The sequence below is a fragment of the Lissotriton helveticus genome, chromosome 11 (genome assembly GCF_964261635.1).
Source record: "Lissotriton helveticus chromosome 11, aLisHel1.1, whole genome shotgun sequence".
Lineage (NCBI taxonomy): Eukaryota > Metazoa > Chordata > Amphibia > Caudata > Salamandridae > Lissotriton > Lissotriton helveticus.
Genome location: NC_136072.1, coordinates 910,783,824 through 910,800,834, shown reverse-complemented (window position 1 = coordinate 910,800,834; position 17,011 = coordinate 910,783,824). Strand labels below are relative to the sequence as shown.

Here is a 17,011-nt window from a genome sequence, read left to right as displayed (position 1 = left end):
CATATGTGACAAGAAGAAAGCTGCACCGTAGGTAACATCTCGTTAGTGGACATGCACTAAGCAGTAACGTGGTCCTCCACATTTCTTCTGCAAACACTACTGTGTGGTGATATTCAGGTTAGGCAAGAACCTTTCAGAAGAAAAACGACATTAAAAAAGGTGTTTCCAACTCCTCATTCTCCACACACAAGCCACAAAAAAGTGTCTCACAACCAATGCATTGTATGCGAAGCTAAAAAAGATTGATGCTGGAAAAGGAAATAAGTTACTTACCTGTAAATCCGGTTCTCCAGCACTGGATGTGAATCTTTCATAGATTCACTTGCTCGAATCCTTCTTCATTGTCGGACTGAGAACCCCAGGTAAACATTACCAACAGCAGTACAAACATGCCTTTTGTATTAACATTCATTGTTTTCCCTTGTCCCTCTTGTGGTTTCTGAGGTGTAAGTCTTTTACAGATATCTGCAATCGTGTCTTGCAGTGATGTGAACATTTTCATTGGTACTTGTACCGATTTTACGGTTGACTGCATCCCTAACTTTCCTCTCTTGGCCTGAAAGTGAACCACATATTCGATCTGCTCCTCTATATAGTGTATATTTAAATCCTCAGGAAGAGCTGCCCTTTCCTCCTCACCTGCACTTTCTTCTTCACTAAAAAATGCCTCTATCTCATCTAGATCAGGTACTGTACTTCCCTGATGAAACTGCAACAAACCTTTGGTGAAGTATCCTGTAATATCTTCTGTGGCAGTTCTAAAAGCACAGGAGACACTTGCATTGCCTCCAATATTGGCTCCACTCCTTAATACTAAATCTTATCAGGATTTTTGGTGTAATGCCTGTTGACATTGCTTGTTTTTCTTCTAGCACCCTTTTCCGCTCGTCGACGGCATTATTTTTGTTGACAATTCTCCTGTCAACCCCAATATACTCCTCGACGGTGATCTTCATTAAAAATACTTCCTTTGACGGCAATACACTCGTCTGTGGCATTACCTCCTTTGTCGACGTTGATCCCTGTGTGGACGATACATCCTTTCTCTGCAGTGCCTCCGTCAATTATTTCTTTGAACTCGTCCACAGTGTCTCTGCCATCAGCAATCTTCCCTTCGTTGATGTGGAAGGTGTACCTAAACTGGTTCCATCCTTCATTACATTCTCTGCAACACTCAATGTCGTCGGCGCTGACGTCGACTACTCCAAAATTTTGCCCATTGTCATCGACTTAGGACTATTCGACTTAAATATAACTCCTTTTTTCCAGTGGAGTTTTGGCATTTGTTAATGACTCATGACTCGTTTGTTTTTTATTATGTATTGTGGGCTCATCCTTCAGTAACTTGTGTTTCTTTGTCTTTCGTTTGTCACCTGAGTGTTTTTGACCAGATGTCTGACTCCTATCAGCAGAGTTAGAGGGTCCTTTCTCCTGTTTTTATATTATTTTACATTTTTGTATTTCTTTTCTAAAATAGTCAGTGCCAGCAGCCTCTCACGATCTGTCAGTCTTTTAACTGAAAATGTCTGGCAAATACTGCACTCCACTGGCTTGCGCTCTGGGCGCAGGCACTGCAAACATTTTAAATGTGGATTCTCCACATAAATTCTTTTCCCCACAAGATTTACATGCCTCAAATAAAGATTTTGTAAGCGCTGCCTCTGCCATAACTAAAATTGTTGCATCTTAACAGATCTGTTAAATAGTGTTCCTCACACCTGCTTGTGCGGCAGAAAATCTAACGGAAGCATCAGCAGGGGAACAGCTGAGTGTGGTGGGTTCCTAATTGGCTGAAAATCGGACCATTATAATGATGATGATGATGATAGGTTAGAAAATGTTGCAATGAATGTTAATGTAAAGGCATATTTGTACTCCTGTTGATAATGTTTATCAGGGGGTTCCAGTCCAACGATGGGTGAAGAATTCAGGCATCTGAATCAATGAAAGATCCAGTGCTGGAGAACAAAAAGTGCCCTACCCTTGGCGGGAGTTTTGAAGTTTCAGCTATTCAATAACCACAGTACACTCTCCCACCATTCCAGTCAAAATGGGTGCTTTCGGTTGTTATACACTTGAAGATAAATCTCAAAAGGAATGATGACATAGTAGAATACAGGCTGAAGGTGGCATTTACAATGTGGTGGCTTTGGGTCCTACTGGCTTTGGCTAAGGTTGAAGTTGAAAGAACTTTTAAACCTGAGAACAAGCTATTTTTAAAATCAAACCATTGGATGGCATCGTAATGCACAACAAATGTATATAGAATAGCCTCAAGCTGAAAAACAATTGCTACAAGGGAGTAGAATGACCATATTGCCTATCACATCCCCTTCAAACCTTGCGACAACCGTAAAAAAATGTGCAGCTCTTATGGTATCTAAACATTTCAAGTTTTTCCCAGATGGTTCTAGTTTGTGTCTCTTAACCAGAAGGAGGAAGGGCACATAATCTAATTGATTCCTTCTTCATGCTGCTTCAAAGGACCTGTTCAGCGTCATTTAGATCATAAGGCACAATGAAGAATTGTCTAGTATTTATTTTCTGATGTTACAGCTGGGGGAGATGGAGACGTGCGTCTTTAAAATGTTGGTACTAGCTTAATACATTCAACAATGAGAACGCATGAAATTTTATTCTGTGGCTCTTCCAGGGAGTTGTACAGGAAGAAAGCCATTGTTCTTTCCATATTTAAAGGCTTCACTAGGTTTTCTCTGCAACTTTCTCAAATACCAGAAACATCTAGACAGAGAAAGCGAATCAATCCAATTGTACGCAGGAAACTTTTATCAATTTTTGGCAGCACAAGACTACTGCACTAGGTTTTAAAACGAATGCATAATGCTAAATTTGTAAATAACTCTCTCACAAGACACAACAACGTAAGTCTACATGGTAGGCAAGCTGGAAGTTTTGCATTCAGCTGATGCCTAAAGGCCAACTGGTGGCCTCTGTTCCTCAGGTCGGAGTGCTGTAATTTGCAGCTTATCATCCAATATGCGTTTGCTTTCCTAATTTATATCTGGAGGATAAACATCAGTATAACTCATGTACTATTCTATTTGAACAACAACTCAAGTCTCCACTGGTGATACCTCCAACCCTAATTAATGGATCACTGAATGCCAAATGAAACCAGCAAAGGATGGGGGAGGGGCGCAGAATAGAGAAGCCAGGCCATCAGTGACCAGAATTGTGCATAGCCATGCTGCTCACACTTTTATTCAATGCAGCGGTGTCTTTGGTTACAACAAACAAACACTTTACAACTGAAATCCTTGATTTAAACAGGAAATAGACTAAAGTGGTTTGTTGAATAAAGGTTCTTGGTCCAGGAGAATGGCACATGATGAAAAGATTGTTCAGAGTTTAGTGACCTAAAAAAGTGCCTCTGAGATGCCGTGCCATCTTCTGCGATGTTCCTTCTTGATCACAGCACACTCAAGCGAATGCTATGGTTCTACTTGGGAAAACTTCCAGATCAGAAACTTCCCATGGGATACAGGTACTCTCACCACTGCAGTCTGGTGGTGCTACTTATGTCGCCCTCCCCTTTTTCCAGAGGAGCCACCTCCTCGCCCATGTCCGAAGCTGGGCCGGCGTCCATTCTGCCCTTTGTGTCGGTTATTCATTTTGAGCTTCTTCAATCCTCCGCCTTGCAGAAAGCGTTGCTTCTCCTGGACCTTCCTTTCCTTCAAGATTTGCTGCTTGTTCTTCAGCTCAGGACGCTGTTTTCGATGAGCACCAGGCATCCTGGAAGTTGAATCTTGGCGTCTCCCGCCTAAGAGGAAATAAAAACAAGTTAAGGTAATTAATTCTTTAACAGGCTGCTGCAAGTCAGAACTGCCATTAGTTCATCTTGATTTCTTGATGATCACTGTCAAGCTCAGGCACTGCAAAGACACCGCATCCTGCTGGTATGTCTTGCAAATGGCCTTAAAATTCAAGTTTAGAAGCCAGTTGTCTAATCAATGGTCCACATGAAGGGCAAGCAAGGCGGCCAAGGGTAGCCAAGCAGAAGAATTCTGCAAATGTTGAAGTCGATAGGTTGAGTACTGAGGGACACCAAGGTATCAGGAGTTGCAATAAAAGCACTACTGCAGTATTGCGACTCCATATACACTGATGTGGAGTCTGAAAAGCATCAGCTTAATGAAAATATTCCCTTCCAGATACTTCTTCCTCTCTAGCTTCTTAATTTTGGAGATGAAACCCAAATTAGCCTGTATTGCATCATTAGCTTAATATTTCACCCCGTGTTTGGCTTGAATCTCCAGAAAGCAGCAAAGAGGATGATCTGATTCAGAAGCTCAGTTTTTCAACCTATAGATACCACTTATAACATCAACATAAGACTTTTTTCCCATAGACTATGCCTGAACAAGGTATCAAAATGTCCAACATGTGCAAAAATGTACTCGTTTGCATTCAACAAGGGCTATTATTTTCATCTTCTGTGGACCACAACATGTCAAATTCTCTCTGCTGTTTTACAACTGAAATCTTCTTAATCCAGTTCTCTTAAAATCAAGTCCAACCCAACCACTATATGGCAGGAATATGTACAATCGTGCCATAGAACAGATACCTGCTGCAAAACCATGTCAGCCAGGGACTGGAGTGCTGCTAAAAACAGACAGCCATTTAATGGAGGTAAGCTGAAGCCAATCTAATAGTGAAATGGGAGACCAAGCAGGGGACAGCAGCATAGATGAAAAGAACCTGTGAGGAACTGGAGAGAAAAAACTCATCGGAGAAAGGGGGTGGAAGACCTGTCAGGAAAATAGAATTATAGGTGGTAAGTAGAGATGATCGGAGGTTAAATCTTGACAGAAGAGAGAGGACAAGGAAGGGACGTGGGAGAATTTATTGGCCACTCTGAATCAATGGACTAATCTCCAATGTTTACCTCCCTGGATTTTTTTTATAGTGTCTGCTTACCTCTTCCCCTGCGTCGCCCGCCTCCTGACTTGCCGCCAATCTCCTCCTCCTCGGAGTCCCGATCATCGATTTTGTATTTCTTCTTCCAGTCCTCGTAGCTGGTGGCCAAAAGTGAAGGAAGAGAATACAGCATAACTGCCACCCCAAAGCCACTCAGGCAAGAAAAATATTCCTCTCGGTCTGCACCTAGCTAAGTGCACTCTCTCCCCACTCCTGAGTGGGTGCTTTTGTCTGTGCCTTACACATTGACCTCTATCACTCTCAAGTGTCATCAGCTACCTGTTTATGCATTCTCCAGGAAAGACGTCTATTCCTGCTCCATCCATTGACCTGCTAGATGTACCTTCATCCACTATCTTCCCCTTACATACACACTACTGGCTGTGCCACCATTAAAGCCCTCTTACATCCAAGTGCCTACCATTACCATTTCCTGGTTCCTTACCTAGCACTATCCACCGATTTCTGTGCCAGTTAATCAAAACCGTTTCTGCCAACCGTCATTGCTAAATAAGCAGTTCACTAAGTACGCTTAACACAAACATTAACTTCTGTTAATTGTGTCCCTCATCCTTCACTGGTGTGCTTTGTCACAGTCAATGGCCCCAACACTCACTGGTCCTATTGTGCCAGCTTCAATTACAGAAATGCTGCAGGTTCAGCAGGATAGTCACAAAGAGAATCGGAAAAATCAGTGACCTAATCTTGGAGCTAAATGCACAGGGAAAGGTTTGCATCAGCCGCTCCAAACTAAACTCCCACCTCACCCATTAAAACAAACAGATGCACACTTACCAAGCACAAGATATTTCAGATATAGGAAAATCCTCCCCTCCAGATCCGATAACTAAATAACATTTCATAAACTGTAACCTCCATCAAATGTGCGTCTAACAAAATATACATATGCATATGCATCTGGTCTTGGCATCTGAGCTTGCACTGCACCAAATCTAATAACAAAGCCATTACTCAAAAAATGCAACTTCCAGCAACAAAGTATCCAAGTGACCCTGGATGCTGTATTTCCCATCTACAGACTTAAAATCCACATGCAAAAACGCATAACAAAGAATAGAAGTGCCCCAGGATGAAGATACTGCCCTGCCACTCCAACTGTGCCAGCATTATTCACTACTACCTAATTAATACCCAAGAGACCGTGAGAGCAGTGTATCTACTGCGTCTAATCTAATCAACATGTCTGATCTCAAAACAGGATCCAGCATAGGAATACCACTCAAAATGTATCCAAGTAAAAGCTCCTATCCTACTTCAATTTCTGCTGCTTTCTGGTCTACTCTATGCCAACAGTGTACTCCTTGGATTCCCCCTTCATGCGATTCGGAAGCTATGGAGAATTAAGAAGAAAGCTGGGAGATAATTTCAGAACCTTAGTATCAAGACTCACATGTTACTACCTCTTCAGCCTCCTCAAAGTCTGTGCATGGTCAGACATATCAAAGCAATGTGCATAGCTCCCTGAGGCACTTACGGCTATGCACTGCTCCTCCTTTAGTACAAACTTTGTTCATATCATCAAACTAGAGTTTTTTTGACTTAGGCTCCACTGTTCCTTCAAAAAATAATGCACTGATGAAAATTGTCTCAGCTCATACAGCGAAGATAGAGTACGAATAATTTATAACCATCTTGAATTCCGGAGACCATTAAACACTGGTAGTTCCTGGGCACACATCTATTTAATTCTTACATAGCTAGGTATCCTGATGCACAACTGTATCTTGCTCTCACACTATTCTTCAACTTCATGCGGAGTGCTGCTGCATAATGTGTAAAGGGTATAAGCAAACCTCACACACCTCAATTAACTCCCCTATTGACCAGACTACTAGGAACACTTTCCAACCATGCACTGCAAAAGAATGCCTGTTAGCAAACTGGTGCACCCCATCAAGGATGAAAAGTGCTATATACATACTGAAATACACCTGGCAGGCGTATGGTGGTCATAATCAACAGAAAGGATACATGTTCTTCTTGTAGGAGCTGCTGATGATTCGGCCACTCTCAGTCTTTATTTTCTTCCTATCATCCTTTCCTGTCGCACCCACAAATTTCTTCTTCTTACGGTCCCTGTAAATAAACAGAGTTCATAATGGAAATGAGCTGTGTAAGAAAAAACTTTTCATATAATCAGGGTACTAAGCAGGTCCCAGATCTATAATCCATGTCCCTGTTCAAAAAAACCTTACATTTTAAAAGACAAACCTTGAATTCTACAATTTTCTGGTTAAATTAACATTTTAAACAGAACACAATACCTACCAACTTTGAAACAGACGGAATAAGATACCTAGTGAATATTCTCTCCTAAGTCCAGCATGTCATGGCTCTCCACTCACCATTTCAGCACCTGCTTGTTCTTCTGCATGTCCTCTGTATGGTCACCAAGCAGGTCGAGCACCGCCCGCGAGGCCTGCTGTTCAAATGTGCTGCCACCATCTGCACCAAGACTCAACCTGAACGATGGGGAGAGAGGCAGTTAGAACAAGTCTACATGGCAAGAATGGACACCCTCCCTCCATGCGACTGGGAATGCAAACAGTCTCCCAATAATAATAGATTAATGGGATCACTGAGATTATGTTGCAGTCTAGTAAATGGTGAGTTGGAAATCACTTGCAAATCAAACTATTTCGAATCAAAAATAATTATCAAATAATCATCACCACACAAATACAGTTTGGTACCTAATGAGATTCACCGCAACACTCGCTCACCCTCGTTCACTGTCAAAGTCCTTGGGTCGATAAGGGATGTAGAATTGCTCGTCTTGAGATTGCTCTTTCTTTTGCTTCTTGATCAAGCCATCCTCTTCCATAGGTGATTTTCTTTTTCTCCCCACGACTGTAGAGAACACTTCCTGTGAAGAAATCAGAGATGAGAATGTAGGAAGAATCAACTAAGCGAGATGTGAGTCGGGTCTCGCAGCTCAGTCCACTGCCCAAAGGACCTCATGATCATAGGATTCCTATACCGACAAGCCCATTCAGTATTTCGTCCATCTAAGGTTGATAACATTAGTATTTTTGTGTTGGGTAAAAATAAACATCTGCAGTTCAGCAGCAAGATGCCCCAATGGGTGAACATACACGGTGCAAATACACATTAAGTTTGTGTGTCAGGAGCATCAATGAGAGAGTGTGATTGTGCCTGGGTCAACACGGTGTGCAGGCACATTTTAGGAATCATTACAATCGTCAGCCCCTGAAGAAGAGAGTGCATCCAAAAATGCATTGGGAATGCAATGCTGTAAACTACTGTATTCACAACAATTCATGATGTATCGTATGACTTATATGATATATTTGGTAATAAGATGTTGTCATAAGCAAAATAGTAGACTGCCGGAGTGGTCTGTGTATTAGAACAAAAAGCAGCATTCGTGTATTATCAAAATGGACTAATTCGTCAAAAAGATAAAAGTTTCATGTTATGATTACAGTGGTTAAAACATCAACTATGGTAGTATTGATAGTTTGTGTAGGATGGTCAACATACACCCCCACTGAGGCACACACATTTTAAAACAATAGTAGATAGAGTAACATAGAGTGCACGATAACTCGAAAAAGTCAGTAGTGCAAGGGTGCCACACTTACACTCAAACAGGTAGAAAGCTGGCAAACTTGATTAGAAAATGTAAATGATTAGAAGACCTTAGGGATTGCATATGCACTTTGTAAAAGTCACAGGTAGGTAAACGTTCTTTGTAGGATCTCACCTTGTTGACCTATAGACTTTGCCAATGCTTGATGATGATGCTGTGCAGCATGCAGGTATTTTAGGGTGGAAGGGGAGTAGCACAAGAGAAAGAGAGCAAGAAAACAGAAGCACGCTCATAGAGTGACTCATAAAAAAGAAATTAGCTCTGTAAATGTGTGCATTGAAAGGTTACCAGTCAGCCAATCAAAAGTAAAAGAAGATATGCTCCAGCAGAGGGACAAATATAAGAGAAAGGCAAGGCATTGAAAAAAAAGTAAGCAAATGAAGCAGTGACAATAAAACTAAACAGTGGTAAGCAATGGGTATGCCTTAAGTCCACTGTACTTTTAAGGTGTCGTCCACAAGTAGTCTTCCACAAACGGGCAGCTAGGCTGTGTCTGTAGGCTAGAACTAAAAATGTAATAATATCTCATCTGGCAGTTCATGTATTCTGGAGACAGACCTCTATGTTTTCCTCCTCTGCCTCCTCGCAGACGGGTGTGGAGCGTTCCGGAGGGCGCAGAGCTGCCGCACACGCTGCCTTCTCCTCTTGTATTCGCTGGAACTTGACTATGGCATGGCAATCCCGGTCGCGCTTCGCTCTCATGACACAGCTCGCAGAAGTCTTGTTGGTGGAGTTGATTTCAAATATAGTCTGCGAGGAGAAAGCAGTGTTAAGAGGGGCATGATTAACTAGGAAATCCACTTATAAAAGTTATACTCCTTTCCTGGTGACAATTCTCAAAAGACTCAAAATAATATTCGACTCTTCACAGGCTACATATACTTTCATCATACTTGTTCAACCACCACACTATATTACAGCCATGCTCTTAATTTCTTATCGCAAGGGTGTCAGCTCCTGATGTGCACATTTCTTTTATGAAGATGTTGAACATATGACTTTCCTTATTCAATGGGATGGCAGAACCTTGACCTATAAGATCCCTTTTGGCAACTGCAGCTACCACAGGGGAATCAATGGAGATCAAAAGCTAAGGAACAGAGGGGTCGTTTGAAGAACCCTGTACATTGTCTATCTAGAGATACAAGCATACCAGTCTACTGGTGTCAAACACTGGATTTATCTGTGCTAATAAGCCCCGGCCAATGGAAATAAACATATCAGGTTTTGGGTTATATTGTTGAGGTTGAGTCTGCTACACCTGAATGTTGAATCTGATGACTTCCATAAGCAAATAGTATGAAAAGGGTAAAGGGCCATCGGGGGAGTCTTCAAAGAGGAAAGGATATACTGAGGCACTACTTCGAAATCTAGCCACTCACCCCAAGGGGTTTCAATGGGACCATAGGGGGGTTAAGTACATTTGAGAGACCTAATGGCTAAGAAACTAGTTACTTAACTGTAACAATAGTTTTGAGCTTGACGATATTTTAGGTTCATCTGCTGTGCATTATTCCACCCTCTAGTGGTTGTGCCTGGAATGTTGCTTCATAAAAAAAAAGTTTTACTTAAGTGTTGATCATATGCAAATACCTTATGACTCATTGCAATGTTGATTGAAAGCCCACGATGCCAAAGTACACAACTTCTCTGTTACGGATCTTATTTTTGTTATAGAGTGTGGGAGCGAGAAGCATGAGCACTGTAATATAATTTAAAAGCCCTTGCTTCTAAGAACAACTCCCAAATTCCTTGTGCACCTCACGCCAAATGAAGGAAGGCGGCTGCTCATCTGGTGGCTTAGTGGACTAATGTATACCCTGTAGGGGTCGCTCTTCAACCTCATGGTCACAGGTTCAAATCCCAGCAGGTCCACTCAGCCTTTCATCCTTCTGAGCTCAATAAAATGAGTATCATTGGGTCGGGTAACAAACATCTATTATTCAGCGTTAGGGTACCCTTGGGTGAACATGTGCTTTACAAATACACTTTATGTATATGTTTTATATTATCTTCTTGCACAGGAATGAGCCCCCTAAACTAGTGCAGACCCACTCAGTGCCAAACTTCCCCCTAAAGAAGGTTGCATCTGAACCCTAATCAGCCCTAAAGGGTGCCTCTATACCACAAAAAGACAGATTAAAAAGTGCATTAGATCAGGTTGTGGGCAATCCAGCAACGTTGTAGAATTGTGCAGGGGTGAAACTAAAGGCAGCAGCGACTTGGTTTCCTCAAGGTAGCTTTAAGAAGAATCCCTTGGTCTGATCCTGGTTTGGGGCGAGGCAGGCCCTTTTAGAGTGATTGCAGAACTAAAGCTTCATCGCTTCTATCTAAAGGCACTACTTTTCTTTTTTCAGCACAGCCTCCGGGCATGGATACGTCATGGTCCGATCACAAGCCACAGAAGAGCCTCTCTTCACCTAGCATTTTCCCGCCACATTGCTAGCAGTACTATAGGTGCCCCTGGCCTGGCCTAAACCTAGCCTTCTGAAATGCTCTGCCACGTACAGCTTCTCTGGACTAAAACAGGGGAAGGTTTCGAGAAAACTTCAAAGGGGAGAACAAAAAAAGCACTGTGAGAAGAAGAAAGTTTGTGAAAACCCTAATTTTCTAGCTTGCAGTGCAAGGGTCAGACATACGAACGTAGGTAAAGTTGATCCTGTGTGGGAGTCCTTTCGGCCACACAGAGCTGCACCCAAGTAAGAACATCTGAAGACAGTCACCCATTTCTCAGTGGAATAGAGCTTTTTTTTTTTGTAACTTTGTTGTTCGTAGGATGTACCAATTGAAAGAAAAGATTTAAAAAAAAACATTTCAAGTACTGTATAAATTACAGAAAAATTATGTTTGAGGTCCAGCTTGGAGCCTGGGAGTATTCTAAATATTGTTAAGTTAGAGGGGGATTACTAGCTGGTAAAAGTGTGAAAAGAACAATACACTAAAAAGAAGAGGGCGACTGGCTGCTCAAGATATTACAAAATAAGGGAGGGCGGAATAAGAATGAAGTTAGAGCCATGAGGAGGATATAAAGAATACAGGAAAAAACAAGCTTTATCTTAAAATAAGCAAGTAAGCACACTGGCATCCACTTCAACTGAGATGCCAAGAGCCTGACTGATCACACAGGCCCAGTTTTCCTATTAACCTCTAGAGCAGTACAAATGAGGACAAGGAACAGAGGAAGAGAGGTGCTGTAAAGAGAAATCGCCTGGCAGAAAGATAAACAGGGCATCAGAAGGGAGCTAAAAGTGGAAGCATCAGCTCTGCTCAGGTGAATATTGGATCTTTTAGAAGGGAATGAAATGCATATGGGTGAATGTGACAATGGCATATGTGGTGCTCCAAGAAGGAAAACGGGGTTATGGTTGACCGCATATTTAGGACTGCCCATGATGACCATCTGGAGGAGAAATGCTTCAAACGGAGCTTAGAAATGCCAGAAGAGGAAAGAACATTTTCCCACATCCTGAAAGATACTTTGCTGTTGGGCAACTTTGCACTCTTTCTTCATTACATCCTTTCCTTCTCATTATCTCTAACTGGTTAAAGTGTGGACAGCATTTACGCAAGAATGTGGTTTATTGGAGATATAGTATAACAATGAGAAACGTTTCTTGTATTTGAGATTACATGGCTGCGGCCAACAAAATAGCTAGCCTGAAATGAACTTTCGAGCTCCACAAGCGGAATAATCCTGTGTGTTGAACTGACCCTAGTGGATTGACAATACACAATTTATATGGGCAAGAAAAAAGTTACTTCCCTGTAACAATCGGTTTACAGGTTGTAGTGCTGTAGATTCACATGCTCTGCATACTCCTGCCATCTAGTGTTGGGCTCAGACATTGCAAGTTGTTTTTCTTCGAAGAAGATATTTTGGTATCGAGGTGAGTTGGTACCACTCCCCAATAAAGATAGAAATATACACTATTTATGCAAACTGGAGTGGGGTTTTTATTGTGTTGTGCTTCTCACTTATTGACTTTTGCTGATAAATGCTTTACATTTGTTTTCTTTTGAGTTAAGCCGGACTCCTCTGTGCCACAGCTACCCAGGACTGAGCTAAGGCTTGATTTAAAGAACTCTGACTGAAAACGACACAGAGCAGTAACATTATTACTTGGCGAGGGCTTACCACCATCCCAACTAATAATCCACTTTGATCACACGCATGCATGGGGACACTGTGGTGCACTACTGCCCTGACTATAACCGTGTGATAAGGCAAACACAAGTCAAAAAAGTCAAAAAAGCACTTTATTCGATTAATTAAAAATCATAAAAGTATACTATACAAATACATAAAAACATCATACAGAGAAATTATTTAGTGTACATTTAAAATTCAGTAGCAATACATATGGACCGACACTTAGTTCACAGAATTACACAATTTGCAACAATATTTCATAGTTCATTTTAAAAAATATAATGATCCGGAACCTGGAAGTTAGTTTGTACTATCAAGTGTAGGTTAAACATTTACCATAACCCCAACTGTGCTCATCTGGAGTCTCTTCCGTCTGGCACGGATTGATGCAATCAAAAAATTAGCTACACAGAACATCACCAGATGATTTTCCATTAACTGAAGAAACAGTAATGCAGGTTTCAACTGTAAAAACCCCATTTCCCTTAACAGTGGCTTAATATATTTTTCCCTGCCTTCCAGGAAGAAAGGACAGAAAAATACAAAATGTATCAAATCCTGATCAGAGAAATTGTCGCATTCACATGGGACATTGTCCATTGGGGTGCACCACTTATCATAAATACCCAGCAGAAAATGTGCCTGATTAAATCTGAATTTTGTTAACGGCCACCGGTGGTAGGGTCGTGTAACAATAGTCAGATATGGTTGTACTGACATTGAGGTAATCAGCATAAAGTGTGACCTTACTGTAGGTTTAGTAATTTCAGTCATCTCTCTTTCCATTTCTCGGATCTTTATAAAATTTAGTTTTACCCAGTTGATATTTTCTTTGTTCAAATTTTCCGGGTTTAAAAATAATTCTGGTCGTCCCAGGAGTACTGCAGTTGTTTTAATAAATGCCAACCATTTAATGTCAGCCACTCTGTCCCGCCCCAAACAATCAATAATAATCTTGGGGTTCAATGTAAGTTTGGGGTTGAGCCAAGTTCTAATCCATAATAAGAGCGGCGCCATGTTTAACATATCTGCAATATATCCCATTCCTAACTCCACATGGACCGCAAAAGATGATGTGGATTGGGGGAGGCCCAGGAGGGATCGCAGAAATTTATTTTCCTCTCTCTGAATCAGAGTTAAATCTTTATAGCCCCAAATTGCTGCCCCATACCTGGCTATAGCTATAGTTTTAGCTCTATAAATCGCCAAAATTGCCTCAGGAGGTTTCCCACCCAATCTTTTCGCAAAGCCTAGTATTGCAGCCGATGACCTTTTCACTGCCACTCTTTTATTAGCAACTTGGGGGGCCCAGCTACCCATATCATCAAACACTACGCCAAGGTAGGTGAAGATTTTTACTCTTGATATTACTGAGCCATTGCAAGAGAGTGTTTTGATGTTATTCCGACCTTTCCCCACGGACATCACATGCGATTTCTCTACATTTATTACAAGGTCCAAATTTTGCATAAAATCTCCAAAGGAATTTAAAAGACGTTGTAAACCTATAGGAGTCCTCGACAGCAGCACCGTATCGTCAGCATATAATAAAACAGGCAATGGTGTTCCCCCCCATGCACGGGACATCTACTGATGCTGCCGTCAAGTTTGCTCCCAATGAGTTAATATATAGAGAGAATAACATTGGAGCCAGAATACATCCCTGGCGGACTCCCCTCCCAGACTTAAAATCAGCAGTACACTTCCCCTCTTGTGTCATGCGTATAGCCGCTGTCAGATCTCTGTGCAGTTCTGCCAGGAAGTTCACCAAAGCCTGATCAAGCCCCATATCCAGAAGCTTTGTCCACAGCTTTGACCTATTAACTAGGTCAAAAGCTGTGGACAAGTCCATAAAAGCCAGGTAGATTGACCCCTTTGATGCCACAGTATATTTACTAACTATTAGATGTAAATTGAGGCACTGATCCTCAGTGCCTCTGCCAGATCTAAAACCATACTGTGCATCACACAAAATATCATTATTAGTTGCCCATGTTGAGATCTTAGCTAGAATAACCTTACCCAGAATTTTAAAGGACGAGTCCAATAATGATATCGGCCTATAGCATCTTGCGTCCCCCCTCTGACCCTTCTTGAAAATTGGAACTATAGTAGCTCGTGACCAGGTTATAGGCAATCGACTTTTATCAATGCTGGCTATATTAAAAACATTTGTGAGGACAATTGCCCATATGTTGGAATTTGATTTAAACATATCAGCTGGTACCCCATCCGGGCCTGGGGCCTTATGACCAGCTGTGTCCTCTATAGCCTTTTGCACTTCTTTAATAGTGAATCTCAAAGGTGGCCCTAGTTGTTCACTTGCTATAGATACAAATGGGTCTACTGGGAGCTTACTACCATAAATTTTTTCAAAATGGTCTAGCCATTCCTGTACAGATATATTAAGTTCCAGCGGGGAATTTTCTTTATCACTAAACAGTGGTGTATTTACAATTTCCCAGAATTTGGAACTATCCCTCAGGGTGGCCCTATCGTAAAGTGAGTCCCAAGCGTTTTTCTTAATCTCATTCTTACGGGACTCAACGATATTTTTATAGTTTTTTCTTAGTCTACCCACTACTTGTTTATCCCGGGGTGTCTTCTTTAATTCTGACAATAAGTCTCTTTGGGCCTTGGAGCACCTTGCATCGAACCACCCATACAGTTTTTGCTCCTTAGGTTTCGTCTTGGATGTTAAGTCCAAAGCCACTTGCTGGCAAATTGTTTCAAAGGAGGTGATAATATCACCTCCATACCTAAGTGGGTCCACACAGGTATTAATTTCATTGCCCACCTTCTCGGTAAGTGTTGAGTAAAAATCCTCTGGGATAATTCTACTCCACTTGACCCGTCTCCCCTGGTCTTGGGCAGCTAACTCCATATGGGTAACAGTATTTATATTTACAGAAAGTATGGCTGGGTTTTTATTGCGCAATTCCATAACCACTGGATTATGGTCACTAAAAGTTGTTTGTATAGCATTATAAAAAATTACATTTTGTAGCAAGCCTGGTGACACAAATATAAAGTCTATAATAGAATTTGAATCCCTAGCACTATATGTGACTACCCGGTCATTGGAGTCAATAAACTCCGGCTCGGATAAATCAGCATCTGCCAATAATTCTTCTAGGGCAGCCCCCTTTATGGAATGTTCAAAGTGTGAGTGGGGGAGACAATCCATATCTGTATAAACCCTGTATTGGCAATTAAGCTGGTACAAGTGTATATTAAAATCCCCTAGCAAAATAAAATAAACAAAAGTGGTTTGACTCTCCTTATAAGTAGTTAAAAATGTTGCTAATGCATTAATATTTTCATTACAATGCGTACCATGTGGGGCATTATAAAAGTTGACATAGAGAATTTTGAGATTATTAGGCAAAGTTAGTTCACAAGCTAAAAAGTTAGGAGATGTAGTGCTTACAATTTGCGCAACTCCCCTGTGTTTAACAGAAATTAGGAGCATTAGCCCCCCTCGGTCTCTCCCTGAACTAGATGCTTGGGCAGCTTTAAAGTAGGATGAATACCCATCCAGCCAGAAATTACATTCCCTATCCCAGGTCTCCTGGAGTGCCACAACCTCATAGCCCTTTAATTGTTCCAACCATATTCTATCGTCTCTCTTGGAGCGGAGACCTGCAATGTTCCAGCTCATGATTTTAACTGTCTCCCCTGCTTCCCTATCAATAGTGGAGGTACAATAAATCTGATCTTTATGGGCAACATTACCAGGTAGTCAATCATTTTCGTTCAGATGTGATAAGGCAGTGAATCTATTTGTTAGCTCCAGGGTAGCCCTATTTATAGGTCTAATGGGGTCAGTATGACTAGGGATAAGGCTTGGTGTTTGCAATGCCCAAGACGACAGCCCAGTACCCCCTCTAAGGGCACCTTGCTGACTCTCGTTAACTTGGGGCAATTTGGGAATAGTTGGCCGCTGGTAAAAGTAACCAAGTGGTACAGCTCGAATCCTTCCAACCTTTATTGCTGTAGCATCCCAAAATAAACGGGCAGCCTCATGGGGTCTGTTGAAATTTATTATGATGCAATCACCGGGAAGATTTTTTACCGTGTGCCCCAGCCAATCAACTCGTCTGCCCATAGTAATATGAGTGGATATGTCCCTTGGCCCCGGACAATTTTCATCGCACCACGCCTTTATGTTTGCTAGTAAGGTACACTGGGGCTCCACCTCCCCTGGAGTAAGATGTGGGATGTTTACTAGCACAGCGACAAACGGGGTTGCCTCAGGTGGTAAATTAGTACGAGGCTTCCCACGC

At 41.7% G+C, this 17,011-nt stretch overlaps 1 protein-coding gene across 2 annotated transcripts in view; it reads right to left on the bottom strand.

Annotated features, from left to right (window-relative positions):
- Positions 1 to 3,184: 3,184 nt before the first annotated feature.
- Positions 3,185 to 17,011, bottom strand: part of DDX54 (DEAD-box helicase 54) — a 140,516-nt gene continuing 126,689 nt past the window's right edge. For both annotated transcript variants that reach the window (XM_078667161.1, XM_078667162.1), the window contains exons 15-20: positions 9,134 to 9,325; positions 7,686 to 7,828; positions 7,308 to 7,424; positions 6,934 to 7,038; positions 4,942 to 5,039; positions 3,185 to 3,781 (exon numbers count right to left, since the gene is read on the bottom strand). In XM_078667161.1, the coding sequence (XP_078523287.1) occupies positions 3,534 to 3,781; positions 4,942 to 5,039; positions 6,934 to 7,038; positions 7,308 to 7,424; positions 7,686 to 7,828; positions 9,134 to 9,325 (903 nt within the window). In that variant the 3' untranslated portion in view covers positions 3,185 to 3,533. The remainder of the gene's footprint in view (positions 3,782 to 4,941; positions 5,040 to 6,933; positions 7,039 to 7,307; positions 7,425 to 7,685; positions 7,829 to 9,133; positions 9,326 to 17,011) is intronic.